The sequence below is a fragment of the Syngnathus typhle genome, linkage group LG5, assembly GCF_033458585.1.
Source record: "Syngnathus typhle isolate RoL2023-S1 ecotype Sweden linkage group LG5, RoL_Styp_1.0, whole genome shotgun sequence".
NCBI classification, from domain to species: Eukaryota; Metazoa; Chordata; class Actinopteri; order Syngnathiformes; family Syngnathidae; genus Syngnathus; species Syngnathus typhle.
In genome coordinates, this window is record NC_083742.1 from 12,760,967 (window position 1) to 12,788,964 (window position 27,998).

The 27,998-nt window shown below is 43.3% G+C and overlaps 5 protein-coding genes across 9 annotated transcripts; 2 read left to right on the forward strand and 3 right to left on the reverse strand.

Moving 5' to 3' along the window:
- Positions 1–1,075: 1,075 nt before the first annotated feature.
- Positions 1,076–12,126, reverse strand: LOC133154094 (ubiquitin-associated protein 2-like). 4 transcript variants are annotated; one of them, XM_061278512.1, is made up of 29 exons: positions 11,996–12,126; positions 10,618–10,756; positions 10,141–10,218; positions 9,958–10,068; positions 9,702–9,864; positions 9,304–9,381; positions 9,015–9,075; positions 8,722–8,810; positions 8,568–8,620; positions 8,430–8,479; positions 8,135–8,321; positions 7,506–7,767; positions 6,999–7,139; positions 6,762–6,901; positions 6,344–6,579; positions 6,015–6,252; positions 5,517–5,556; positions 5,302–5,425; positions 5,119–5,176; positions 4,832–5,042; positions 4,521–4,612; positions 4,394–4,444; positions 4,216–4,294; positions 3,821–4,021; positions 3,585–3,755; positions 2,670–2,777; positions 2,291–2,364; positions 1,945–2,136; positions 1,076–1,754 (listed from the first exon to the last, which is right to left on the reverse strand). In XM_061278512.1, the coding sequence occupies exons 2-29, from the start codon at positions 10,708–10,710 to the stop codon at positions 1,659–1,661; spliced, it is 3,477 nt and encodes a 1,158-aa protein (XP_061134496.1). In that variant the 5' UTR covers positions 10,711–10,756; positions 11,996–12,126; the 3' UTR covers positions 1,076–1,658. The 4 variants fall into 4 exon arrangements, with proteins under 4 accessions (XP_061134496.1, XP_061134500.1, XP_061134495.1 ...); XM_061278516.1 differs by having other exon boundaries at positions 4,394–4,441; positions 11,972–12,096; XM_061278511.1 differs by having other exon boundaries at positions 11,972–12,096.
- Positions 12,127–12,533: 407 nt separating this feature from the next.
- Positions 12,534–19,907, reverse strand: LOC133154634 (kinesin-like protein KIF24). Its single transcript, XM_061279488.1, has 15 exons — positions 19,583–19,907; positions 18,853–18,939; positions 18,408–18,538; positions 17,886–18,341; positions 17,657–17,819; positions 17,475–17,572; positions 16,618–16,830; positions 16,390–16,477; positions 16,167–16,288; positions 15,968–16,073; positions 15,721–15,792; positions 15,527–15,636; positions 13,404–15,245; positions 13,185–13,278; positions 12,534–13,102 (listed from the first exon to the last, which is right to left on the reverse strand). The coding sequence occupies exons 3-15, from the start codon at positions 18,464–18,466 to the stop codon at positions 12,956–12,958; spliced, it is 3,570 nt and encodes a 1,189-aa protein (XP_061135472.1). The 5' UTR covers positions 18,467–18,538; positions 18,853–18,939; positions 19,583–19,907; the 3' UTR covers positions 12,534–12,955.
- Positions 19,864–21,962, forward strand: LOC133154635 (Rieske domain-containing protein). 2 transcript variants are annotated; one of them, XM_061279489.1, is made up of 4 exons: positions 19,864–20,004; positions 20,780–21,010; positions 21,179–21,213; positions 21,293–21,962. In XM_061279489.1, the coding sequence occupies exons 2-4, from the start codon at positions 20,806–20,808 to the stop codon at positions 21,566–21,568; spliced, it is 516 nt and encodes a 171-aa protein (XP_061135473.1). In that variant the 5' UTR covers positions 19,864–20,004; positions 20,780–20,805; the 3' UTR covers positions 21,569–21,962. The 2 variants fall into 2 exon arrangements, with proteins under 2 accessions (XP_061135473.1, XP_061135475.1); XM_061279491.1 differs by having other exon boundaries at positions 21,185–21,213.
- A 663-nt stretch (positions 21,963–22,625) lies between these two features.
- gtf2h3 (general transcription factor IIH, polypeptide 3) lies at positions 22,626–26,365 on the forward strand. The gene is made up of 14 exons (XM_061278777.1): positions 22,626–22,744; positions 22,830–22,895; positions 22,983–23,062; positions 23,140–23,246; positions 23,450–23,592; positions 23,860–23,922; positions 24,173–24,202; positions 24,268–24,296; positions 24,398–24,472; positions 24,571–24,624; positions 24,920–24,988; positions 25,085–25,220; positions 26,161–26,197; positions 26,271–26,365. Exons 2-14 carry the CDS (start codon positions 22,886–22,888, stop codon positions 26,335–26,337), a joined length of 900 nt encoding a protein of 299 aa, XP_061134761.1. The 5' UTR covers positions 22,626–22,744; positions 22,830–22,885; the 3' UTR covers positions 26,338–26,365.
- psmd9 (proteasome 26S subunit, non-ATPase 9) lies at positions 26,356–27,902 on the reverse strand. Its single transcript, XM_061278778.1, has 6 exons — positions 27,741–27,902; positions 27,561–27,660; positions 27,070–27,263; positions 26,892–26,993; positions 26,505–26,593; positions 26,356–26,430 (listed from the first exon to the last, which is right to left on the reverse strand). Exons 1-6 carry the CDS (start codon positions 27,855–27,857, stop codon positions 26,400–26,402), a joined length of 633 nt encoding a protein of 210 aa, XP_061134762.1. The 5' UTR covers positions 27,858–27,902; the 3' UTR covers positions 26,356–26,399.
- Positions 27,903–27,998: the final 96 nt, after the last annotated feature.

The window sequence follows — 27,998 nt, forward strand, 5'->3', positions numbered from 1 at the left end:
GTGCCACAGTGGCATTGAATTTTTTTCCACTTCACTTCCAGGCATGGTATGTCAGCGCACAAAATTGGCATTCATTAAATGTTTGACAAAACACATTTTAGTTTATAAATTACTCTTATTTGAATTTACTTTTCGTAGAACTTGCAAAATGAAGACACACGCACACACAAAATATCTTGAGATGTGCTTCTGAATGCGAGCCTTGTCAGTGTGTTACTTCATATTGACACACACATACCTGAGCCGAGTTAGCTCAACTATGACCTTTTTCACAACACTACTAAACTGCACACATTCTCTAGTCTTTTTTTTTTTTAGGTCACTATCTTCAGCAAAGTATCACAAAAAAGCCAGAGACCAAGAAAATGCCCCTGCAGAGAGAAGAGTTTTAATAGGAAAGTATAAAGAAATAAAAGTTTACTCAAATCATAATATACGCAAGTACATAATTTTTTTGGAATGCTCTACAAGACCTTAATCATAGATATGGGGGGGGGGCATACTTTTTCTCCTTTTTGCTCCAACACAGAATATCAGGTTGCACTTTGTACGTTCTTTACTGCATATTTACCCTCTATGTCATATTCAAACCCCCTTTGCAAACCCCCCACCCCACATTGACCATGTAGTCCAGGTCGCAGCTGACTAAACGCTGTCATTCTGGAATGTGCTGGCAATTATCCACCCCATTCACTGTTAACATTTTTGTCACCTCCCCATGCCCCCCCCCCTTCCCAAAAAGATGGGCTCGTCCTAATCGCATGCTAATTGCAGCTCAGTTCCGCCAATGAATACGACAAGCGTGTCAGGCGCCGTGGCTCCATTCCAGGATGGGGATGAAAGAGAAGAAAGGAAGTAACATATGGGTATTTTTTCCAGCCATTCAGACTTTCCAAAGTAGACTAAACAAACCCCACCCCCAAAATCCTCCAAGCAAGTGGACCCACTGAACCCCAAGAAAATGTCAATAAACTCCAAGGGACATTCATGTGCCGTTTGGGGGCAATAACAGGGTGCATCATATTTCCCTGTTTGTGTTAGACAATCTAAAAAAAATGAAAGAACAGAAGTCAGGTTAAACTTTTGTCTCACAACCTTTATTTGGAGGGCAATGAGGATTAAAATTAAATTAAAATATAAAATTTGGGCGGGCGGTGTTTTGCGTCTTTGACACGAGAAGGGGAGGTTACAAAATGAAGATTCAGGGAGTTGTGTGTGTGTAATGTATATATATATAAAAAAAAAAAAAAGAAAGCAAAACAGTAGTTGTGGTGAAGCCCCTCACCCCCACCAGAACAGTCCTCATGTATCAATCAGTGCTGTCGTTCTGTTCCTTTTTCCTGTAACTTTGTTCTCTTCGTGCAGTGTGAAAACTTAACCCAAAAAGTCCTTCAAAAATATGCAGCAACCCATTTATCAAGTTCTAGTATTACATATACAGTATATATATCTATATATTTATATAAATAGATAAATATTTTACACGAGCAACCAATTTGGAGGCAGGGAGAGGAAGAGAACCATTATGAGGACTTGTGGAGGTGAGGGGCGAGGCCAGGGCACGAATGGTTGCTTGTGTGTCTTTCCTTTTTGTTCCTTTTAGTACACAGGAGGGATGGGTAGGGGTCATTGGAGGTGTGGGGTTTTTGAAGCAATCCTTAGTTGCCCCAGTAGGGAGAGCTGCCGTAACTGGACTTGCTGCCTTGGCTCTTCTGCTGCATGCTGTTTGACTGACTGCGCTGACCGGGACCACCCTTTAGAGCGAGAGAGACAAAGCAGACCATATCAGACTCCTACATCTGAGCAGTCAAGTTAGCAAGCAATGCAAGTAACACTTGTGGTACGGTTTGATTGCACGTGAATCGATGCTCGGTATTACCGACCCATATAAGCCACAAAAAAATATAGTGTCTTTGGTACCTAATAGTTTGTACATGGCAATACCTGTGTGTCCTGTGTGAGGTGGTGATGTAAAAGCTGCGAATGGGGCTGCTGATGGGGGGGCAAAATGTGCAGGAAGGGAGCTGGTGGGTAGCCTGGCGCACCCCCGTGATTCATAGGGCCCGCTCCACCAAGGGCCGACGGAAGGCTGAAGGGCGGCGGCGTCCCCGTGTGGAAGCCCTGCTTGTCAAACGACTGGTTTAAAAAGAAAAGACAAGGCTCATTTAGCAAAGTGCTCCTGTGCTCCATTGTTACGATACTGCGCAAAGGCAGACGTCGCCCATCTTCCCATTCTCGCCTGAGCAAAATAGTGTGTACTTGTAAACGCTAAAGGTGAAAGCGAAATTACCTGCGTTTTGCTGTAAATGGACGCACTGATGTCAGGCACTCCTCCATTGCTGCCGGATCCAGACATTCCAGGTGCTGGTAGCAGAAGGAAAAGGGACACAAGTGTTACAAATGGGCACACCATAGTGCTGTGCCTATGCAGTCCGTTAAGAAATGAATAAACCCAGGTGGTGGGGAAAGGTCAGCCAGTTGGAAGATGCTGATAAATGAAGTTGGAAGCACAGTACAAGCAGGAAGCGCGCTAATTTTCCAGCGTGAATGACGTGCAATCACAGACACACACGCTCAGCGTCCTCGTTTGGTTTTTAAATCCCCACTGAATTGATATGCTGTGTGTACATGCGTGTGTGTGCGCGCACGTGCATAGTTGGCGCATGTACCTTTCCCTGGGCCGCTGCCCGCCGACTTGGCGACTTGAGATTGGGCAGAGCCTCCGTACCCTCCCTTATTGTACTCCCCAGCGTGGGCTTGAGACAGGTCATCAAAGGCTGAAGGAGGAGGAGGAGGAGGAAGAAGAGCAAGTAAAGAAAAAAGAGCAGATAGGATAGATGAGGTGAAGAGGAAACGAAGAGGAGGGAGGGGAGAAAGGCAGTAAGGTAACCTGTCTACAATGACAGCGGTGTCTATATCGAGGGGCAATGACGGTAGTAATGGTGGGTTTGACGATGATCGTGGTGGAGGTGGTGGGCTTTGCGCTATGCATGCAGCACAAGCCTAACACACACGCGCGCGCACACAAAAAGGCTGACTCCCAACAACCCACACACATGCAGTGTAGAAAGTTAACCTTGCACAAACCACGAAATGGAAGGCCAACCGAAAAGCATCAAGTTGCCTTCCATTTACCTTTGCCAATTGTTGTCTCACTAAAACACATCAAAATTCTTCACATTTCACCTACCTGCAGTTACATACACAAGCTGTATATTGCTTATAAAATAATAATCCCCCCGCCAAAAAAAGCAGAAAGCTGAGCATTTTGCTCCAATACCGATTTGTTCAAATCTGCATCAGTCACCATCAGTGATCAGATTATGTTTTAGAGGTTGGTTCACAGACCGCTGACTTCCATTATTCTTGTGTCACCTTCATAAAACCAAAATTTGTGACATTCTTCGTTTACAACTATTGCTTTGATGTGGCTCTGTCCTACTTACTAAAATTAGGCATAAGAACGCTTTAAAAAAAATACAGATTGTGACAAACAAAAAATTATTTTGTCTAAGATCACAATTTCAATCCCTAAGTGAAAAATAATTCTGCCCTACTGGAAATTACAGTGTTGTTGGTCTTACCTGTGCCATATGCATGTTGTCCATAGGTGGGTTGATGCTGTTGGTGGTACTGACTGGAAGGGTTGGCCAGGCCTATTGTGGGCTGTTTGGCTGAAGTCGGAGGCACAAAAACGGGGGGGCCGTACTGGAAGGCTGAGGGGATACCAGGCATGCCTGGATAATACGGCAGACCTGACAAACACACACACGGACGTTTGAAAATTTGTCTAGCTCATGTGTGAAGCATGCATCTGTACCAGCGTATCCATAGCCAGGTGGTAGCGGGGGGTTGAGGAAGGCCTGGTTCTGGTTCTGCTGGCCTTGGCTCTGGCCTTGAGCCTGCCCCTGTGTACCGGCTTGTGGCGCCTGCTGGGCCTGTGACTGCACACCCCCTGTGGATAGGCTGGTGGGTGGTGCCGGGGACGACGAGTCATTCCTGCCAAACTTTGTCGCCTCACCTGGACAATGAGCGCAAAATAAGATTTTGCAAACTGGGGGTGCATTTAACACCGAATTTAGGTAACAAGAGTGTCGATTTTAGGGCAGCAAAAATTAATAGCTGTCTCGGAAACCACTAATATGAGCTTGCAGTTGGTACACAAAATTAATGTTATGCTTTTTAAAGCTGCCAACACCACACACACACACACACCTGAGTAAGGATTGTTGGCCAGGCCATCTCTTCCAGGGATGGTTGCTGTAGAACCAGGGAATGGTACACCATAGTAGTCCTGCATAGACAGAGTTACTTAGTGCAATACTACAGCTGCCATGCAATAGAACCTTTAACTAACACATGCACTCACTGATAAATACAAAATGAGACTCACAAAAGGAAGGCGAGATTGCAGCATCTGCAGGTCCTCATAACCATAGATCTGCTATTGGGATTCACATAAATGGCATGATAAATATATCTCACATTATTATACATCAGAATTTGACATTTGAAGTTACCGGGTAAGCAGGGAGCAAGCCACCAGGGCCCATGATGTACTGGCTGGCCAGGAGAGGGGGTACTCCTTGGGCCAAGTTGGGGGGAGTTTTACCTGGTGGGTATAAAGCAAGTTGACAAATTAATATCACTAAAATTCAAACTTTTGACATAGTTACTATAATCAAGGCTAAAACACAACACTGAAAATAAAAATGTATGCACCAGAAAAAATTACTCAATTACTATCAGTTCCTCACCATCCGTGACAGTGCTCAGTCCCTACTCTACTGTACCAAGAAAACCAGTACAACAACATTTCTCGAGAGCGTACCAGCGGTGGTGGCGAGTAGGGGCGCAGTGCGACTGTTTCCAGCCGAAAGAGCACCGTTCTGACTCAGTCCCGGTGCTCCGGCCGGGTGCGGGGCGCTGATGGCACTTGAAGTGCTGACAGACAGCGAGGCAGATGAAGTGGCATTGTGGGGCTGGCTGGAAGGAGCCGAGAAGGCGTGGAGATTGCCGCCAACGTTCTCCTCGTTACTTGTCTGGGGAAGATAAGGTTTGAGAGAGAATGAGGCCAATTCTTGTACACCCAACTGTTTCAAAATAGTTCACACTTACTGGGAGAGATGAGCTTGTGGCATGGGTCAGTCCAGAAGAATGAGAACTGCTCACGTGGCTAGAAAGCAAAATACACGTATTTATATTTGTCAGCTTTCACATAGATACTTTTCATTTGACTGTTTTATATTTTATTCTATCGTAAACTGTATTTCCCACTTGAAAAACAGCTAGCCTCTGTACCTGTTGAGGGAAGGAATCTGCGCTGAGTGGGCAGTGGTGGCTACAGGGGCAGGCGTGTGGTGGGCAGCGCCGCTGTCACTCATTATCGGAGACTCCGTTTTCACAGTTCTCTGTGACTGTGCAGCTAAAAAAAAAAAAAAAACAGAAATAAAAATAAATAAAAATTGATATTTGGATCATGTCAATTTGACAGGAGCTCTGAGTCGCAAATTTACCGTCCTGTGTGCTTTGCGCCTTCATGCCACAGTAACCATTCTATAACAAATGAAAAAGAAAGCACTTAATTTCTGTAACATAATGCACGTTTACATGGACAAAATTTCTTTAATCCAATCAGTTTGGATTTAAATGATCAATGATCGCATGATTTTTAATGGACCCTAAAAATATTGATCTGATTAGGACTGTTCAGGCATCACATTTCTACTTCAAACATGAGCATTATTTGGCGTATTTTTCCCCGTTTGCGCTGTTACGTCGAGTTAACACTTCCTAATGGAGCTGCTATGTATCCTCCAAACCGCTAGTTTAGGTTAATTGCACCTGCTGCAATGCATGTAGTACAAGACCATTTGATTGTTCTTCCGTCACTAGACCCATCTGGCATAGAATAAAGACAAATGAATAAAAAGATGACTTGTAGTAATTTTGAGACTAATGAAGTGAAATTGGGTACCTCCAGCACATGTTTGGTATCACTGCTCTATCCTTACCGTGAGGGGGGCGGCAACAGATGGTGCACTCTCTTTGCTCTGAGAGAAAGCCAGGTGGTGAGGGAGGGATCTGGGCCCCCCACTCTCCACGCGTTTTCCAGGAGCCGGCGCCGTGGAGGATGGTGGGCCAGCCGCAACGGGGAGGCCCATGGAGGCGGAGGGTGTGGCACTAGGTAAGCCCAAGGACGGCGAGGGGAAGCTGGCATCTGGGAGGGTGGGTATGTTGCTCATGTGTTCGCTGTTTGGACAGCATGGAGATAAGATTTGCAAATAAGGTATATATTTAAAAAGATCTTATACATTCAGTAAAGTCTCTCTCTCACACACACCTCACAGTTGCAGGCTTGGAAAATAAACTCTGCGGCTGCTGTGCGGTCATGGCAGCAGCGGGGACAGCCATCGCCGCCACTGCTGGAGGTGGTGCCAACGGTGCTTGCTCCAGAGTTGAGTCCTTCTGGGCCAGATCAATGGCACCTGCGTCAGAACCAAAGTCCAGCGCGCCGAACTGAACATTAAAGCCTGAGACGTCCGATGAGCCTGGCATCTCCACTGCCGATGAGGGAATCTGTGTACACAGACCAAGTTGATGATTAATATGATGCATATTTAGGTTATGTTAAGTTAAAATGAACAAATGCAATTGCAAGATGTCAATAGATGTCAAAAAAAAAAAAAACAGCCACCAATAAATAACGACGGTAACTAGACGATTACAACCATCTTAGGAGTTACGGGATAGTGAGGCACCTTGGAGGGAGGTGGTACTCTCCGCTTCTGTGTCTTGAGCTGTCGCATGGGAGGTGGTTCTGTAATAGGAGGGTCCACCCCAGGCATCTTTATTCCTGGAGAGGCTCCATCTCTTATAGGCAGAAGTGATGACTCGTGACCTAAAGCATACAGCATATAGAAATTTATAGTATGAAAAAAATAATCAATTGTTTGACTCATGGGTAGTGTGGAAGAGTGTGTAGCGCACAGTCATACCTGGTGGTGTGGGCACTTGCGGGGCATGTGAATGGGACAGAACCAGAGTCTCTGTGGTGGTGGGAAGGATGGAAGATTGTTGGTGCCTGTGTGCTAGCTGGCTGAGCACAGCAGAGGGTTCTGGCTGAAGCTTTGTCTCCACTAGAACAAAATTGGAAAAATGAAAGTCACTTGAAACGTGCAAAGTGGTTCAGATCCTTGGGATTAACCTGCAAAAAAATTGCTCCCCAAAATGTGCAAACTGCTCCTCAAATGAAGTTATCGTTTAGCAAACCTGCTCATTCAAGAAAATTGCTATTTTAAGTATTCATTGTACTGTATCAATTTGCAACACTGTTACACCCAAATGTATAAAAAATTCAAAATGGCTTGCTTAAACATTTTGGAAAACCAGCAGTGATGTGATGGGTGGGAAGGCACTGTAGAGAACTACTGGCATACAAATTTAATCATTTTACATAATGTCAACTTTAAAGATAAAAGCATCAACTTTGTTCACTAACTTACTGTGCAGGCCTGTTAAAGGTCCGTTGTCCAATCTCTGAGGTTTGATTTCGACCAAAGGCGAGGGGGCAGGTGCAGGGCTCGATGATGCGGGTGGCAGCGCATCTTTGGAAACATTAGCTGTGATGGTCGCAGGAGTGGGCGGAATCTGACTCGCTCTTTGACCGAGCAGAGGCCCATTGATCTGATCTGCTGTCATGGTGTCCGAGACTGGTGCCGGCTTGGGTGTGTTCAGGGACCCAAAACCAGGGCCTGGGATTGAAGACTGGCAAGATAAGAAAATATACAATATAACTACAGGCATCCACATTGGTCGATAAATCGACAAATCCATAATCAAATCACCTCGTATTGCAATGATAGAGTAATTGTTTACAGCCATTTTAACCAAAGATTGTCTAGATCTTCTGATTTCAGGCTCCCAAAAGAAATAATCCTGATTTCTCCAGTCCTTCATGAATGCAGACTGACTCGTCTTTTGTGTTTAACCAAAATAAGACATTTGCAAACATTTATATGCATTCGTTAAACAATAACCATCAACCCTTCTTGTCTGACAGCGCTTAGCTGTTGTTGGTTAAACAGTTTTTTTGTCAATACAGTAGATATAAACAATGGGCGTCCATACATACCAGTGCGGCGTGCGCGTAGGTAGTGCTGGCAGAGGCAGCGTGGGCGTAGCTGTGTGTGGCTGTGCGCCCATTATGGTGGGAGTTGGTGAAAACCAGGCTTTGGCCAAGATCCTCTGCAGAAGGTCCATCGACCAGGTCCGACTCCAAAGACACTCCCGTCTTTGGCAGGAGGCCTGTCAGGTCCACACTGGAGGGAAAGAAATGATGTTAATGTGAATCCCGCAAAAAAAAAAAAAAAAGTGCGGCACATTTCATATTCAGTCTGAATGTAGCATAAATCGATTTGAGGGCTCACTTGTGGTTTGCCGGGGTGGAAGAGGAAGTGAATACTTTGGTTTCAGATAACTGAAAGAAAAAAAAAAAAAACATTAAAACTATTAGCCAAAAGCCTCTAAATCTAGTCCTCATCGTTATCATAGCTCTCTCTACTCACGTCTTCATTCCAGTCTTCTGTAGTCCAGTCTTCTGGGTTGCCTCCCCATGTTGCTTAAAAACAACAGCAGCCATCCATGTAAATGACGGAGCGATTGAGTAATTTCACTTAATAGTAAAGCCGCAGGCCACATGGACAGTTTCAGTTCTTTCACCTTCCTTAGCAGGTTGCTCAGCAGTTTCGTTCCCATCGCCTTCCCAATTCCCGTGGCGACCGGCAGTGTAATCGTCAGGATTGAAGGTGCTGACAGAGAGAAAGAGAAAGCGAAAGAGCGAGAACAATTTGATATGACCAATTGCATGAACATACATTTGATAAGCTAAATTTCCAAATGAGGTTCAGAAAGTTTTTTTCTTATCCACATAGTCATGATTGAGATGTGTGCTTGGAAGAAACATCACTACCTCGGTCTCCCTTCATAAGTGGTGAGCAACGAATTGTTCTTACCCCATAACCTGGGTGAACCTGGTGCCGGCAGCTGCTCTTCCTCGACCGCGAACGCCTGCCCCTGAAAGTACCGCGAGAGGATCTTAAGCAGGTTTCACACAGCTGTCATTAGGGGATGGTGACACAGCAGCAAAACATTTACAATTTCAAATGGTATTGATCGATCCCCTATCGCCGCTGCCGTTGTGCGAAAAGCATACTAGGCACCACCACGTGTGCATTTTAATGTATTCAGACAGAAACCCTCAACATGCATTTTATCCGATGGCAGTATTAGAAAGTTGGTTACCTCTGCCTCGTCCTCTGCGTCCACGATCTCCCCCCCTCTCTCCGGGCACAACGTCAAATCCATTCTCCTCAGCACGACCTGGAACCAAAGCGTTAAGAAAAGGAGCGGGATGAGCAAGATGCCCACACTAACCAAAACGTCAGGACAAGACAAGTCACAAAACAAGTGCAACAATACAACATTGACACTGATCACATTTCCGTAGGTGCCATTTTGTTCAGAACTGTTTTCCCAATCACACCCTCAAATTATACTCACTGCTCAATTAATATCAGAGTACCACTGTATTTATGTGGCGCTCTGTACAACAAAACTCTAAACAAACCCAATCCTGTGGACAAAGTGGCCACCGATCATTAAAAACAGGGCAAGTGTTTAATTCCACCGCTAGCATTTACCTTCGCGTCCTCTGCTAATCCCGCGGACTCCCCTCCTGATGGAACCCCCACGTCCGCGACTAGCCTCTCGCTCGCTTCCCTTCTTCTCGCGGTTGTACTTCAACTCGAGGGTGGCTCCCTCTTTCCCAAGGCTACGCTTCTTCCCGACCGTCTCCCAGGAGTTCTGATCGCAGAAAAAAAAAAAAAAAAAAGAAATTAGCCAGCAACTTGTTAGCATTCAAGTAGGGACAACAACGAAGGCGATGCAGGCTCTCACAGTGTCAGAGGTGCTCTCCAGCAGGAAATTGATGGCTCTATTGACATCGTCGTTGCAGTCATGAAGGGCAACCATACACTCGTCTTGAGTCTTGCCAGTGACCTCAATCAGCTGTGTGTGTCAAGCATGGCATCATCAATAAAACTACACGCAACAAAGCAGACAACCAAAGCGAAACATTACCTGTTTGACTTTGTCTTCAAAGAAGGGATCATTTTTGTCATAGATCATCTGGGCCAAACGGATCTGTTCTTCTGTTGCCTGGTAGACACAAAGACTTCAGTGAGAAGCAGCAACATGCACAACTGCACAATATCAACAACAGACAACCACTCAAGTCAAATCTATTTATTGCTTAATTACGGAAAAGACTAAAAGTGCCCCACAAGCGACAAATATTGACAACAATTGCTGATCAGATATAGGTCCAGATTAATTCAATAATTCAGTAATTAATTACTGATAAGTCAAATAATTATAGTAAAGTAATACCACTTCACATTTATTTTTTATACAATACAGCGCTAGTTTTCTTAAAAATAAGCAAAACAGTTTGTATTTTGTTTGTGGGGGGCACAACAGATTAATGGCATTTGACACACAAGCAATTGGAGTTACATGCTTTTCTGTCCAACCACAATGTGTACGGCAACCACCCACCTGTATGTGTTTCTGTGGCTGTGTGGTTTGTGTGTTGGTGGGCAGCGTTCTGTCCCGAGTCCCCCGGGTTTGATTGCTGACCAAAGAAGTCATCACATACAGTATATACAAAACAATGTATGTACAAAATAGAAAAAATCTGGAAAGAAGAAGAGAAATGAGAATTATCAGCCTCCTGGAAAAGAGCAATAATTTTCAAAATTTCAAAACAGGTTTAAAGCATGTGGGAAAGGAATAACTCTTTCTGAAAGCTTTATACAATGTGTCACATTTTCACCAACTGCAGGGTGGGGCTTGAGACACCCATGATAAACAAAGGTTCAGAGTCTTTGCATACCAACTTAAAAGTAAACTTTACATAACTTGTCCCTTTAAAGTAAATATGCAAGTGGGCTGGTGCATCGAAGTATACCATGTAAGAGTATAACTCCATCTGTCACCCACCTACTTCTTAGGGTTAAATATAGAAGTCCAGAAGGGACAGGCGAGGTGTCATCTTACAAACACCCCTTTGACACAGTCACCCACACAAAAGCACTGAGCTGCGACTAAGCACTTTATGCCATCATTCCATTATTATTCCAACAATTCAATTTTAAATTTGACGTGTCTCGACGTGTCTCAATGGAGTTCACAGAAAGTTGATCAAATGGCCGCCCGTCTGGCCACGTTCAACATAAACACTAATTAAGTCAAGGGACATAGTTTAATGTGGTATCAAGTAAACCTTTACTTATAGTGGCATTGGGCTGATGTATAGGAAGCGCGATTATTAACAAACAGGAGCCGCAGTGGGCGAATGCCCACGTTAGCTTAGCTTTTAGCAGCCACTCCGTCTTTGTTTCGTGTGCGACTCTCACACGATATCCCACTCGAGATTAAAGTACACTATCAATAAAACCATAAATTCGTCGATAAGAAAAGACTTTCGCTATACGTAATCATCTTGGGGATGGAATTAACAACAAAACAACCTTTTTGAGACAAGTGCGTCAAGAACTCGCTTTATTGTCAACGCCGCGGACGGGAGTCCGTGGAAGCTAACGCTAGCGGCGAGCTAAAAAGCGTGCCCCAAGACAGCGCTATCTATTTGGAATATATGGTTTAAATGCTTCAGTGAAGGAAATGTGAAGCGTGCACATTCGAAATACATTGAGGCCACGAATATATGACAATTTTATGAAGGACGCTTTAAACTAGCCTGGCTTGTCAAGGGCCTAGTCATAGTCAGGATTCAACACATGCGAAGCGCTGCGTTTTAACCAGGGGTTGGCCACAGATAACAAAACCTCTTGAGTCGGACGTTTCCTCCAATCTAATACTTTCAGCATTAAGCGCCATGATTAAACATTACCTTTTCTCACTGTGTTTTTCCTACCTGCTACCAGGCTTCGCTCAGACTAGCAGCAGCAGATGTCACGTGACCCACCGCGCCGTTGTGAAACGCTTTTCCGGTTTTTCTTCTAAGTGCTTTATTGATCAACTCAACAGTGCAACCGCCAATCAGACGGCAGAGATGTGTATCACGTGTTTCAACGCACGCTTCTCTCAAAAATACATGACGTTCAGCAATACGCGCCCCAAATTGCACGGAAGCGCGCATGGTTTTCGTCTCACGTTTTTTAATGGGGAAAAATATAAACAAATATAGTGCCGTTGAAAAATTATGCTAATTTACGTGTTGTTTTGTTGCTATTTTTTTTATTTAACCCCTCAAGAAGCAAAATAATAAAATGTTTAAGTCATGGGTGACACTCATTTTTGTCACCCTGAACTGGTCGCCAGACACACAAACAGCCATACACTCCTACAATCATACCTACGGACAATCGGGAGTGGTCTATCGACCTCCCGTGCATGCCTGGAATGTGGGAGGAAACACACGAAGGGAGGCATGCAAACTCCACACAAGAAGGCCAGAACCAGAATCAAACCCTCCACCTCTGAACTGTGAGGCGGATGTGCAAACCATAGCTCCACCGTGCTGCCTTCCGTGATAACATTTTTATTATTAGTGTACTTATTTACTTACATATTACTACTTTTCCCTCATGCGGCAAAAATACATTGAAATTATTCAATTGTGAATATACTGGTTACTTTTTACAGTTTAAGGTCACAAAAACTCACATGCATATAATATGAAGATTTATTAATTTAATTAAAAACTAGTCATAAAATCAAACAACAATGAATTTTAGTCATTAAACAAATGTGGAAGAGGTTTTCCATCTGACAAGTGATGTTAACATCTTAAATTGAAATTAAGCCATCCGTCTAATGACTGAGTGAAAAATGTAAACACTCGCTTCTGACCGTGCTTTATTCAAGCCACTGCTTAACTAATGGGTGCTGCTTGCGTGTATTCGAGCTCAGAAAAAGAGCTGGTCATACGATACAAGCGAAGCTTGGTCCTCATGCTACGCAGACACTGAGCATTGCGATCCAGAATCTCCTCCAGCCTGTCCACATAGTCCACAAATGCCTAATAATCAAAGCAGGAAGTCCATCAGAGTAAAATCAAAACCTTACAATGCAGTAAACAGTTGAATTTTATTTTTCCTGACCATATGAGGTTGCTTGGAAAGAAGTGTCTGCTCTTCCTGCAGTAAAGGCTCCATTTTCCTTAGTTTCTCCCAGTGGGCCTGGATGAGACGCCATCTTGAGTTGAGAGAAAAGAACGTTGGGATTTTAGCATTACTGAAGAGCAACCAACCCATTTTCTTTGCACAAAGCAACATCCTCCAACTTCTGATTTTCAACACAATTCCAGCTATGTTACTTACTTGGCATGATCCACTGTTCCAGAAAAGTCCGAGTCGCAGGGTCGTTCTTTGCAGCGCAACTCTGTAGGATCATCCATTTGGACTTGAAGAGATTTCCAGAGGAGTCCTGGTTCTGGTGCGGTGGTCCGAAGATATGGCATGGTGTAGGTTCCACACATATTCTTTGAGGGTGAGACGGCTTTCTTTGGTGCACATGAGGGGGTCCCACGTGTCAGCTTTGCTGCGTCAGAAGTGGGAGACAAGAGGCAGTCCTCACCTTTTGCATGTGTGAAATGCTCTAAATTGTAGTTATTGGCCAATTTAGTGTTCAAAAATGAAAAACAAATGTCTTTTGGGACACAGACGTCCGCATCTTCATCTTTGGCATGCATGAAATGCTCCTTCATTATGTACTCATGGGACGACTTGGCGTCAGAGGTGGGAGGTCGGAAGTAGAATTCTTGGTGTTTATTCTTTGCATGTGTAAAATGGTCCTTTGTTGTGAACTTATTGTCAGAAGTGGGAGAGCGGTGATCCACTGGGAGGCAGATCTTTACGTCATCCTTCGTGTGTGTGAGATGGTCCCGTTTGCATTTACTAATCAGTTTGGTGTCACAAGTAGGTGGTCTGATGTAAATTTTGTCATCTTTATTTTTTGCATGTGTGGCATGCTCCTTTGTGTTCTTTTTGGCCAACTTCCTGACACAAGTAGGCGACTTTGGGTGGCATATATCGGCATCCTCATCCTTTGCATGGATGAGCTCCTTGTGTTTTTTTGCCAATTTGGTGTCAAAAGTGGATGACCGCAAGTTGAATTGTCTGTCTTTATTTTTTGCATGTGTGAGTGGCTCCTTTTCTCTCCCAAGTGGACAGACATGGCTATTGCTCTGATCTACTTGAAACAGTAAGGGTGTGAAGGAGGCCTCACGTTGGGAGAAGCTTGAGGCATTATTATCCTGAGACGTTTTTGTTTCATCCTCCGGATATTTCTGTAACTGAGTATTTTTTAACTGTTGAGGTTGCTTTTTCTTTTCCTGGAAGGTTCCGACTCCATTCTTAAGTTCACAGGCTGAGGAGATGGGATGGCCAGATTGCGCTTCCCGATGCGGCGGTTCAACAGCAGGAGGGCTGCTGAGGGTCTTGCTGACTGACATTAAACAGCCCGTCCACAGCCCGTCGAGCGAGGGGTCCATTTCCAGCAAGTCCTCTCCGTTTTCTCTGGTGTTGAAGGACACAACAGCCGCGGGGTTAGCCGACCACCTCATCTCCCCCTTTTGTGGCGTATCTTTTCCAAATGACTCACAACTTCCGACCCCACTGTCGTACACGGTCGGAGTGTCGTTCGAACCGGGACGACAGGCAGAAAGGGCGAGATGTCCATTGGAGGATGTGGAGGAGCAGAGTGATTGGCGGCTGGTGGAAGGCGGCGAGACAGAGAGGGGCATACACATCTGCAGCTGCTGGTGATAATGTCGCAGGTGCTGCTGCTGCAACTCTTCATCCATCGTCTCGACGTCTCTTTCTTTGGTTGACTCCTTCCCATTTTGGCGTCTCTCACTCCTCTTACAAGAAATGTTGGTGCTCCAGTTTTCTTTGTTACAATCGAGGCTGCCGTCACCTTTTTCCTGGCAGTTTCTCGCTTCTTCGGGCCTGACCCCATGTTTGGCTCTTGCCGCTCTTTCCTCCCCATGTCTGCTGTTCCTAGGTGTGGAACAGTCGACAGGACACCCCACGATATTCCTTGGGGTGGGTGACACGGAGGCAAAAGTTGCTCTGGGTGTCGGTGTCTTTCCAACGCTACATTTTGAAGATGATGTGGTTTTGGATTCAGGTTCTCCGCCGCGACCTCTCAACTCCTTCACACTGTGGAAAATAAAACAAATGTCCTGAACGAGGCTGCTCACCAATTAAGCTTTTATTTTCCCCCTCTTCTCTGTCATGCTAGGCACCAAAGTCCTATCTGATAGAAAAGTTAACTTTGGCGCCGTCTTGTGACATCTATTGACAATTCCAAGTTATTTTAGTGGAAACATCACATAGCCTTCCAGTCTATCAAAACACGAGAAAAAAAATCACTGCGTTTTGCTTCTTCTTTGACAAATTGCACCACACAAATAAACTCACTTGCCATTATGAACACTTACCGGTCAGCATATCTTAGTGTGTTCAGAGTGTGCTCTGTGGCAACGATAGAGGGTGAAATGTTGGCAATCATGCAAGTCATGGAGTTGCCAACAAAAGAATCTTTCAGGACCTAAGAAGAAAAAACAACAACAACACAGGAGTTTCATAAACTGGAAAATGACATTACAGAAAGACTGCAATGAGGTCTTAGTACCTGAGTGAGTTTGCTTTGTCTGAAAGGTGTGTGCCGCTGCTCTTGATCAAGGGAGCGAATACATTCTTTAAGCTGCAGCAGGGAAAGTTACAAATTATTTCAAGTCTTCCACTTCTGATGCTAAAATTGTCTAAAAAGCACACAAAGGAACACCTCATGCCTGCAGCGATTGAGGACGGAGAATTTCACCTTCCGTCTCTTACTTTTGATACAAGTAGCTACGTAAGAGTGTGTTGTTGCAGCTTACAGCCAACAGACTCTGGTTGATCTCAGCTCCCTCCATACGAGTCTGCCAGTCTTTTGTTGTGGTGTCCGACGCCCGCTCACTTCCCGCCAAGTCGATGAACCACATTCTTTAAATAAATTTAAAAAAAAGGTTTTGTAGTTTATGAGTGTAACACGTATGCAGTATGCCGCTAACATGCTCACGGGACAATGTAGGTCACCTGCCAACGATCTGCTGGTTGGGGGATCTGAGCTGGATCTTAAGCAAGGCGTGGGACCGAGATGAGAGCGGATTGACGCTACTGACCCTCTTTGTGCGAGCCGCTAAACCCTGCGAGATCACCTTTTAACGCGATAAAAAGAGACAAAGATGGCAGTATTTTATGCGCTAGATAACGAAAGACCTTCATTTGTTTTAAAAGTCTGAGGGACTTGTTTACCCACCTTCAGCAGCGAGTTGACAGAGTCCACTCTGACGTCACAAAGTCCTGCAATGTGCACCACGCTGTGACTGTCCTCCCTCACGTACAACCTAAAAAGAATCAAAGCGGGGGTTTGAAACATTGGGAGATAAAAAAGATGAGGACTGAGTATTTTCTCCTCCTCTGGTTTCCCACCTCTCTGTGACCAATATGTCATTTTAAGCTGAACCCCTGCAAAATCAAAGAGCACCTTTTCCTTTTGTTGAGCAGGTCATAGAGCTGACGACAGTAGATCTCACAGAAGCTGACGTACACCAGCATTGGGCTGCGCATTGCCGACAAGTGGGCAAAGATGTCCTGAATTGCCAGTACATATATGCCGGCTTCCCCGGGAGAAGAACCCATCATGGTGTGTGTCTTGCCTGCGCCCGTCTGGCCAAATGCAAAGCAAGTGGCTTTCCCCCTACACATACACATACAAATACGATTTGTCTCATTAGTACCAATATATACTGCTCATAAGGTCTGTTAAGGCTGGGGAGATCTTCTAAATCAGGTGTCACACTCTAGGCCCAGGGGCCGGTTACGGTCCGCCACACACATTTATGTGGCCCGCAAAGACAAATTGTGCACCGACTTCATGGGTCAAGACTAAAATTACAAATTGTCTTCGCTTTTTAAAAAAATATATATTGCTAGCATTTTTTATTGCCATTCATTTTTTAAAGAAATATTCAAACGTCATTTAAGAAAAATATATTTGAATGGTTTTTACTAGTCTCTGATTTCAAAACTAGTTATTCATCAGTTTGTTGTGTAGCCTATGCTGTATATAAGGCATTGACAGTCATAAAGGCATAATGTCATAATAAATATGACTATGTTGCAGCCTGCAACAAAAACGAGTTTGACACCCCTGAGAGTTGAAATAAAACATGACAATTTGTCTAATTCATTGAATACTGAGAGAAGAAGTTCAGACTAGCTGGAAACAACCTTTTAAAAAAAAAAAACATACAACTGTCCAGTCTAGTAACTCGTGCTCAGAATTTCAATCTAAATAAACTGAAATAAAAAGTGATTCATAAATTGAAGTTGACACCTTACCCATCGAGCATGTGCTGCACCAGAGGGTATGCCGTTTTCTTATACACTTCCTCATTGGAATGACTCTCTCCAAAAACTTGGTCAAAGTAGAACGGGTGCTACAAAACAAATCAGATAATGTCACATCATTGCTTTGTCGGGGTATTCTTGTTTGTAAATGAAAAAAATTGGAATTGTCTTACTTGTAGAATGTACTGGGTCAGATCCAAAGCTTCTTTGCCTTCTTCCACAACCACGCATTCTGTGCTGGGTGTTATCACCACATCGGCTTCGCCCTTTTTTCTCTCACCGTGCGTCAAGGGTCGTTTCCTCACGCAGACGATGATCCTCGGCCCGTGGGTTTGCCTACAAAATCCAAATGCGAGAAAATGAAGCAACCACGATCAGATTTGGCCATCACTTATCACTCACTTTTTCACAGAAACGGGCTGAAGAGGAAGCCCGTAGTTGTACCCCGGTTTTCTCTTGGCTTCATAAACAGGCATTGGATTGCTTTCTTTATCGGTGCATCTCTTGGCTGCAGCTCTGGGTCTCGATTGCTGTTGGTGTTGTGAGTGGGGCGGGACATTCTTCTGGGGTGGTAGTGCGGAGGACGTATTGCACATGCCTAATCGTTTAGGGATGTCTGGCCTGCCGCTTCTCACCGGCGCCCTGTGGCTGTTGATCTGTGCAGAATGGTTGGAGGATGCACCCTGGCCAGCTGCCGCTTCACCAAGTCTCAGCCCGCCCTGCTCCAGCGTTTGGACCAGGTGGACCAGCTTGTGGAGGCGGCTTTTCTCTTCGGCCGTGTGGATCTCAAGGTAAGATAGGTCTTCCGAAGTGAGAGCTACGAGATGGCCTGCTTGGCGGATCCCCATGGAGGTGAAGCTGAGAAGTGCACGGCAGAATAAGCGATGGCTTGGCCAATTGAGTTTGAATTGAAGCTCTTATTACCGGTCGTGAAGACGGTCCAGGCCCACCACCTTGAGGCACTCAAATAGACTCAGTGTCATGATTGGATGTTATTCCACTTGCCTCCACAGACCCTGGTGGGAGCCAATCGCTCACTTTCTTGATCAATTATGCTTGAAATCAAAACAGTAATTCCCCAGTTAATTTGCGGTTCACTGAACCGGTCGCCAGCCAATCGCAGGGCATACAGACAACCATTCATTCACACTCAGAATCACACATACGTGCAATTTGGAGGGCTCAATCATGCATGTTTTAGAAAGGGAGGAAACAGGAACTGGTAACCGTTTGCAGTAATCAGTACCAAAGGCTTTCAGTTTCCAACACTTTGGTAAGCCCTGCTGTATAGCTATATTGTGCTAGAATTGGGGAATTACTTTACCCATCCATATGAGATGATGAATCCAAATAATACAAGGTCTCTTACCAATGCCATGGCAATTTGTCCCTGCTGCTTCCCCTTCCTTTGTGCCTTATTTCAATCAATGACATTGACCACAATGTCATCAGAATACTAATGAGGAACAAAGCACAGAACAAAAATGTGAAGAATGCATTTCCTGTGATAGTGGCCTTCACACAAATTGACACTGCACCCCTCAATAAAATCAACCAGTGTCATCATAACCCCATTGACGTGACACCTCAAGACACCACACTTCAATATGAAGTAGAATTTGCGTAGCAGAGAAAAACTTGTGATCTATATGTTTATTGTGGTTTTGTACAGTACTGACAAGTTTTGTGTCGTGACAGTGGCGGTATTAAGAGGTGGATTAAGTCAGGTTGCCATGCACAATCCGCCATTTAGTGTTCAAGCGCATAAATAAATAGACGTACATTTATAATAACAAAACATCAATGCAATTGAATGAGCATGTTTTAAATTATTTACGGAACAACATTTTTCCTGAGTTGACCCTTAAAAAAAATACTTGAGAGCCTATTATTTTGGAAATTTTACGCATGACATATATAAAACAGTTTACCTGTGTGAGTGTCGCGCAAAAATAAAATGGACATTGAAAAAGGCCGAAGAAAACGTGTGAGCACGTTTCCATGGTGCAATGATGTTTGAAAACTACTCTGGACGCCACAGAGGCGTCGTAATATGCGAGCCTATTTGACCAAAAAACAAAGTGACGGCGATAGTTTACCGCTGTTGCAGGTTCAAAAGGTGCGATAAATCGCTCCCTTATTAGTTTCCGTTGACAAGTATCGCTAATCCCGCACACTCGGGTCTCTATGGCGACGGCTCTCGCGGACGAGCACAAAAAGAGGATAATCCAATAAAGATTTGAACACTCAGTCACGAATTATTAAAACATGTCACTCGGGTCAAGTGAACAAACAAATAGAGCTCCTCCCAGATTTACTTGTGTCAGAAAATAACGGAAAACGTTGTGAACAACTCATACTTATGGTCCCTGAAGAAAGTGGCAATGTAAGATGGCCGCCAGTGACTTCACTCACGACTACTACAGCAAGGAGGAAGCAGAATTTCAGGTTTAGCTTATTCTATTCGTCCGTGGCAGGGAGTACACAACTTGCCCAACCTTCAAACTCTCCGGCCGTTGCAGTTGAGTTGTCTTTTTTGTAAAATATTATTATTGTTATGGAGTAGACACGCGGTGTGACATTTAATGCACGAACCGAAAGTTGACACGGAGTTACATGTAACGTTAGCCTAAACTCAGCCTAGTTGAGCATGTGAAGGATGTCTCAAAAATAGTTACGTTGACGCTAACATTGGCCCTTGAACATTTCTTACAACTGTTGTGACGTCAGCCAAGATGAAAGAGAAAAGGGACGCAGCGGCTTCACCAGTATAACATCTTTTTGCAGCCACTTTCGGTGGCATAGTTCTTGCATCACAAACAGTCCTCTTCATCTTTATGTACCCTCTTTCACCAGCATAAGTTGTTTTACCAAAGTATCTTTCCCTCGCCCAAGCCTCATCTCCCTGTCTTGCCTCATCTTCCTGTTGTGTTGACCTCTTATGGAGGAATAATTTGCCCTACTAATTTCAATTCAACTTCCTCCCCATGCAGAACTTGCTCTTTTACTGCTGTGACTTCATGAGCTCACAGCTGGCTTCTTTCCTGGCATAGCTTCCGCTCCATCATTTTTTCAGCTTTTTTTTTTTTAAATTAACCTTGATCGATCAATGGCCAATACACACTATGATTACTCTTCTAGCACCTTCTGCAGCATAGATAGCACATCATGCATCACCAGCATATTGCCTTTATTTGTTAGTATATTTTCCCTTTTTTTCCTGAAAATTCATTAAATTAAAAAAAATTAAAAAAACACCAGCAAGGATGAACTTGATTGATCCTTTTCCTGAGCAGGAATGCCTCTGTAGCAAGAAACCAACATGTCCTGTGAGGAGAAGACTTGTCAGATTTCGTCTTCTCCTTTCCTTCCTCCTCCACTTCCTCCCCCACCTGCCTCTCACTTCATCGGGAAACGTGATGAAGTCATCAGACGGGGCCGTGTGACCAAGCTGGTGAATGGATGCCGCGATGTGCTAGTTGTGTACCACCAGGGAGAGTTCCATGCCATGGATATGCGCTGTTATCGTAAGAGTCTTTCATTTGAATACAATACCTTTTTTTTTTTAGCCAGCAGTACTTGCTCTTCATCTTCAGGCAGCTTCTTCCATCAGTATAGCTTCCTCTTTTCACCGAGGTATTTGCCTCTCTTGCGCTGGCATGTCTCCATGCCGCGCATCGCTTATGTGTTGACAGATGCAGGTGGTGCTTTAGAACAAGGAGACATCGAGGTGAGCTCTCATGCATCTGAATATCGTAGTTATCACTATTTTACATCTCAGCTTTGTATCTATTTTACTTACCCATCAGGAGTTCAATGGGCGCACGTGCATCGTCTGTCCATGGCACAAGTACAAGATCACTCTGGCGGAAGGCGAGGGGCTGTACCAAGCTGTGGATAACCCCACTGTCAAACCTCTGAGAACTCACTGGCGCTCCAAGGGTGTCAAACAGAGGGTCCACAAAGTCACCGAAGTGAACGAGGACATATACGTCACACTGAATGACTCCAAAGAGGCCATTGAGTCTGATTACTACCAAACTGACACATACAGGACCAATTTACGCATCCAAAAAGTCCACTGACAAGAGACTGGGGCATGTTTTGTATGTACTGCACATCTTTTTGCAATATTATATAACACATTTGGTTTTGTTCTAGTGGTCAAATTGTTATTTAATGAGTACAGTGGAGACATACATACATACAGTGGGTCCCCGCTATTCAGGGGGGATAAGAACTGAGCTGCCCTGCAAATCGTGAAATTCCGTGGTGCCCATTGAAATCCATCAAGGGGATAAAAATCTGTATAAAAAGTGATGATGAACATCAATATGCATTTTCAATGGAAAAAGTTGGAATCCCTTCCAAGCAAAAACATGGGAAATGAATTATCAACTATATTGTGGGTAATAATTCTCCAGTCAGATATTAAATGGATGAACAAGTCATGAAATAATAAAATATTTTTAAGATCCATCCTTTCTCTTCTCTACACCACTTATGGTGTTTAGGGTTGCCTGGTGCAGTAGTCTATCCCAGCTGACTTGGGGCAAAGAGTTGCCCTACATTCGATGCACATGTAAGGCAACACAATAGTTGTCAAGCAGTCGCAGGGTACACAAAATACAGAGACAACCGTTCAGACTCACATAGACCAGCATTATTATCTGCACCGGAGTCAGGTGAATGTGCTACAACAGCATCATATGTGGAGAAGGACTAATAAAAATTAATCATCTATATATATGTTTTAATTCTAGCACAAACATCCCCATAAATCAATATATGAATTACATGCCATGATTTTTTTTTTAAAGTTCATCATAATGAGTATACATCACAACGTAATGGACACCCTTATGAATCATTTCACATTTGAATGAATTTGACATTTTAATGAATGATGAATGAGCTTTAATGATCTATTAACCTAGCTTCATATTTCGTTTAATGTTGACACAAACAACTATTCATACAGATGAATATATATTGCAATGAATTAAAATAGCCATTAAATCACAAAAGAATTATATTTATACTAAAAAAACACAGTCAAAGACTAGTATTTAGCGGTTTATTTAATTACTACTTCTCAAAAATATATTGTAATGGGAACGTACGAGTTGTCTCAAAACATTAAAACCACTCCATGCCGTAGGTGGCAGCAGTGCACAATTTAAATCTAAAAGAACAAGAAAAAGAAGAAGAAGAAGCGTCATAATCTGCGCCAAGAGTTAATAATACGTATTACGATAAATGTAAACATTTCTTAGATTTTATCAAGTTTATTTTAGCGTAGCATATTCCGACCAACATTTTTTTCACATTTGTCGTTTTCTGTAGTTTTAGATGAAATATGAACAATACAAGGGGATAAAACTTACCATTGCGCCGTCGTGATGGCATCAGGTACGTTTTGTTGGCTTTCAGGAAACATCGACTTTCCAATCTATTGTGCTTATTTATTTGTGTATTTTTCCAAATTTGTTTCTGCAGAAGAGGAAATCAGCTTGTTGGTCATTGTCGTGGACGTTAACCCGATTTGGTGGGGCCAGCAAATCCAGCGTGAGCCGCAGGTACAGGTCGGAATGAGGACATCAAACTTGACAATAATGATATTCCTAATGAATCAAATGTTTTCATGTGGCCCTAGTTCACGCTGTCCAAATGTATGGATGCCGTTATGGCGATGGCTAACTCTCACGTGGCCATGAGCAGGAATAACAAGCTGGCCGTCATCGCCAGCCACTGTCAAGACAGGTCACGCACCGTCCGTCTTTATACGTAGTCTCAGTTTGCGTACATGTTGCTCTTTTGTCCCTCCATTTGTCTTGTCTATCTGGGTTTAAGTCTATTGACGTCTGTCTATGCATGTATCTATTAGGGTTGCATAGGTGAACATTACTAAGCCGGAATAACTTGTGTTTTGAATGTACTCATTGTCAATGCTTTTTTGGTTTCAGCCACTTTCTGTATCCCAGTAAGAGTCAGTCAGATGGAGATGGCACCCAAGATGACACGTGCTCCAGCGGTGACGGCAAGTACGAACTGCTGTCTATCGCCAACGGCATCATTGCTGACCGGATCAGAAACTTGATGTCCAACAGTAGGTCAACTCCACTACTAAATGATGAATCAATTCAAATGTATTGTACATGAATTTGATGGAAAAACAAAAAACTTCTGTTTAAATAAATGATGGACAACAAACAGTTCATAAAGATTAAACGTAAATGCAATTGAATTGTACTTAGCAAATGTACAGTACTGCATTTGAAAAACAAAAGGTCAAGACGCAGCGTTTGAACACTTATTCTTTGTGACACCTAGATGATTGATATGATATTTTATACTGTACGTTTTCATTTTGCAGTTGAAGTGACGGGCGGTTCCACTGACACTTTGCTGGCTGGATCTCTCGCCAAAGCTCTCTGCTGTATCCTTCCCCTAAAATCTGCACAAGTGCTGTTTTTTATATTGCTAAATATATACTGCAAAACTGACATTTGAAAATTTGTACATCGTTTTGACAAAATACAAGAAAATATAAATACAATAATACAATATAAAGACGGAAAAAAACATCTTGCCAAATGATTATCTCTTTAAAATATAAAAACACCTTTTGGAAAAATTCTAATCTCAATTTTTTCTCAGTAATTAATCTCTTAATTATTTCAACTCAGATATTAACAGAGTTTCAAAGGAACTGGAAGGTACTTTTACCATGACTAGTCGTAATTGTCTTGCATGTTTAATATTTCTTGTGGTTTTTTTTCAGTGGGACAGGAAGTCAAGTCTCGAATTTTGGTAAGCAAAACCAATTTGTCTATGTATTGATATATTACGTCAGAAGGAATCTTGCTATATTTACTCCCTGAAGTACGAATCAAGTAAATCTGCTTGATTAGGTGATAAAGGCAGCGGACGATTGCGCTCTGCAGTACATGAACTTCATGAATGTGATCTTCGCTGCCCAAAAGCAGGTCATGACATGATTCATTTCTTGCTATTATTTGAACAATTATTGCTCATCTTACAATATTTTTACCAACACTTCAAATTATTATTTTTTTCAAAACAGAGCATCCTGATAGATGCGTGCGTGTTGGAGTCAGACTCGGGGCTCCTACAGCAAGTACTGTTTTATGCTTTTATTACGCACACACTGTACTTGTAGTCATATATGTTCACGCACACACACACACACACCATACCCTGATCTCTTATTATCACCATAAATTGATTCCACAATCAGTATTATGAAATCACTAATAATAGTGACGAAAGTTAGAACTACAACACAAAAATGCAAATATGAGACTAAACCAAACAGCCATCCATCCATTATCTGTACCGCTTGTCCCCACATTGATGAAAAATGTGTCCAAATAAATACAAGTTGTTCTTCTGTGTCCTTTCTGAACCGACAGGCCTGCGATATAACAGGTGGCTTGTACCTAAAAATCCCCCAGAAGGCGGCCCTGGCTCAATACCTGCTGGTGACCACCGCCACTCCATGCATTTCTTCACCCACTTACTGGTAATTGACGTCAAGGTGTTATAAACTTCTTTTTTTTTTTTACTTTACGGCACAGTGGGTGTTCCTGCCTGATGGCGAGCAACGTTCACAGCTGGTGCTGCCACCGCCAGCTCATGTGGACTACAGGGCAGCGTGCTTCTGCCACCGCAACCTCATTGAGATCGGTTACGTCTGCTCTGTCTGTCTGTCCAGTAAGTGCTCGGGTCTTTCTCTTATAATGACAATAAATGCCCATAAAAGTCCTAATAGTACCACTAGAAAGCTCTCAGCTATTCACTTTTTCCTATCCAGTTAATACTCCAATAATCCACTAGAGGGCGTCAAAGTAGCTTGAAACAAACAGAAACGTTCATGGTTGGTGAGGCACTGACTCCCCAAGGGTCAGATTTACAAATATATAAACCCAAAAGGGTCTCTTATTCAATGGGCTACTGTTTATTTTGTATCTCATCAGCATTCTACGCGCGTGCACACCCACACAGTTTGTGGTCTTACCTTTATTTGTTGAAGTCCATGCACCTATCCTTTGCCACAAAAATCTCCATTACTTTGTTGTAAAAGTCCTCTTCATTTTCAATTACTTGAGGCACCTTTTCTTTAATTTTGGCCTGCACCCCATCAAGCTCTGATGTCATCACAGCAACTCAGTCATATGTTTGAGCTACTAGCTTTTCACAACAGCTATATGTCTTCAACACTCCCAAGACATACGTACGTAGCTACAGAAGGGTCTCGTTTATCATCACTCACGCCATCAAATACCCAGAATGCCTCCTTCACTTCAGTCCACTTCACTTTTAGTTACATCGAGCAAAATAAGAGTTCTGTGCTTGTCTGTTGTCTCTTCTACCTATGGGGCAGCATTAATCACCCATTGAATCACGTACGCCCCCCTTCGGTGAGGCATAGTAGTATCTGCCGCAACCTGTGCCTTTTCACTACGGTTTTGTCCTATCAGCAACCTTAGTATTTGAACAGGAAATATGCAATTATAGCGATTTTGACGATAAAAATGTTCAAAATTAGTCGTACATAAAGACCACTGATGTGCCATGCACGTGGTCCATTGAAGTTTCATTGAAGATCAAAAGAAGTCATTAATAATAATTTCTGCTAATTTCTTCACCACAGTATTCTGCAACTTCAGCCCCATCTGTACAACCTGCGAGTGAGTTTAAAAAATATTTTTTTAATCACATTAATATTTACATATTTTGATATTGAATATTTGTGTTTTGTAGGACGGCTTTCAAAATCCAGCTCCCACAAATGGTCAAAGGCAAAAAGAAGAAATTCAAAGCATCATGACCAATAAACAAAACATGCTTTGTCTTAATTTGAGTCTTTATTTATATGAAAGTAATTGAGGCTTATGGTGGCGGCATGGGGACAATCTTACAGCTGATAACAAAACAAAGAGAATGATGAGTGACCAGTCAGATTTTATAGCTGCATGTGCGCTGTAATGGACTCACCCCATCAGACCCTGGCCGGACCACCGCTGCGGAGTCAAGCTCACATGGGCTCTCTGCCCCCCGCGGACCACCGTCACTCGTAGTGGCTTCTACACCAACCCCCCACCCAAAAAAAACAATTAGCACAGAACTATTCAGAATTTAACTTACACCTTTCAAGCAGCTTGAGATTGACCAAAGTTTCTGTGAACCTTGAAATAATCAGAGCCAGATTGTTCCAAATTGACAGGCACTTAAGAAGTTATCTCTTTTTTAATGGCTGGAACTGAAAGAGGTGGAGGCTATATAAGTTGAGGTGGCCATGTTTTGGGTGGATTTGTCACATTAATGCGACCATCTTAGGACTTTGACACGCTAAGATATGTTCATGTCCAACTGGAATCTTACCCCTTCACTGTGCTGCACGACAGAAGCAATGTTATTGAGGCACTGGAAGTTGCCAGTGTTCACTGAACCAAACTCAACAACTTCATCTCCTATTCTCAGGCCCTTTTGAAAAATGGAGAGCAAAAAGTCAAGAAAGGCTCAAACATCAGAGCCAAAGGGTCGCTCTATCGCCACTCACAGCTATGGCGGCAGGCGAACCCTGCGTGATGGCATCCACCCGCGCAAAGGCGGGTGGGAGCACGTCCTGCTGCTCCATGGGCTCCTCCAGAGTTTCTGTCTGATCGTGCAGGCGCTTGGCTTTTTCATGAGCGTGCAACCTGTGCAAGGCGTCCTCAATATCTGCCATGATGGCCTTGTGATCGTTCTGCAAGCCTGCAACAGCCAACGGTTCGAGATGTAATGTAGAGCTTGCGACGCAGATGAAAATGACCGTTTCAGCTCTTTTTAAAAGATGAGTACTTCTACTTTCTTCCAGCATTATATACACCGGATTTGCATATTATTATTATAGGTTACTGTAATTCTCTCACACGACTTTCTGAGTGGGTAAGTGGATGTAAAAGGACAAAATGTGTAGAAAGAGCACACCACAATTTAGCCTACAACTATGACGTTACATTTTTCTTAAGTACATCAAGGTAGAGATATTTGTTGTAACAGGTTACTTACACGAAATATTGTGTCTGGCGGTCCTTATCTGGTACAAGTTGATGTCGGCCCTCGGGTAACCTTCTGCGTCCACCAAGGTACCATGAAGTCCGACGCCTTGCTGTAAAAACAAAAACCTAAGATATAATCATACAACACTGCACAACTTCAGCGACTGGGTGTTATATTCCATGAACTTACATCTTCCAGAACATCGTGGTATGCTTTAATCTGTTCTTCGATTTCATCTTTCTTCTTAATAAGGTTTTTAACATCATCCATGGAGGTTTCTGGATTGTTTTTGTTTGTCGTCTTCATAGTAACTTCCTGGTTGTGTTACAACACGTTTGTGTCCGGGCGGATTTAGTACTTGGGGCGGAACCTTCAAGACATACACATTTGATCGCTGGCGTAATTGAGATGAAAATATTTGAATAGCACTCAAAAATCACTTAAAAA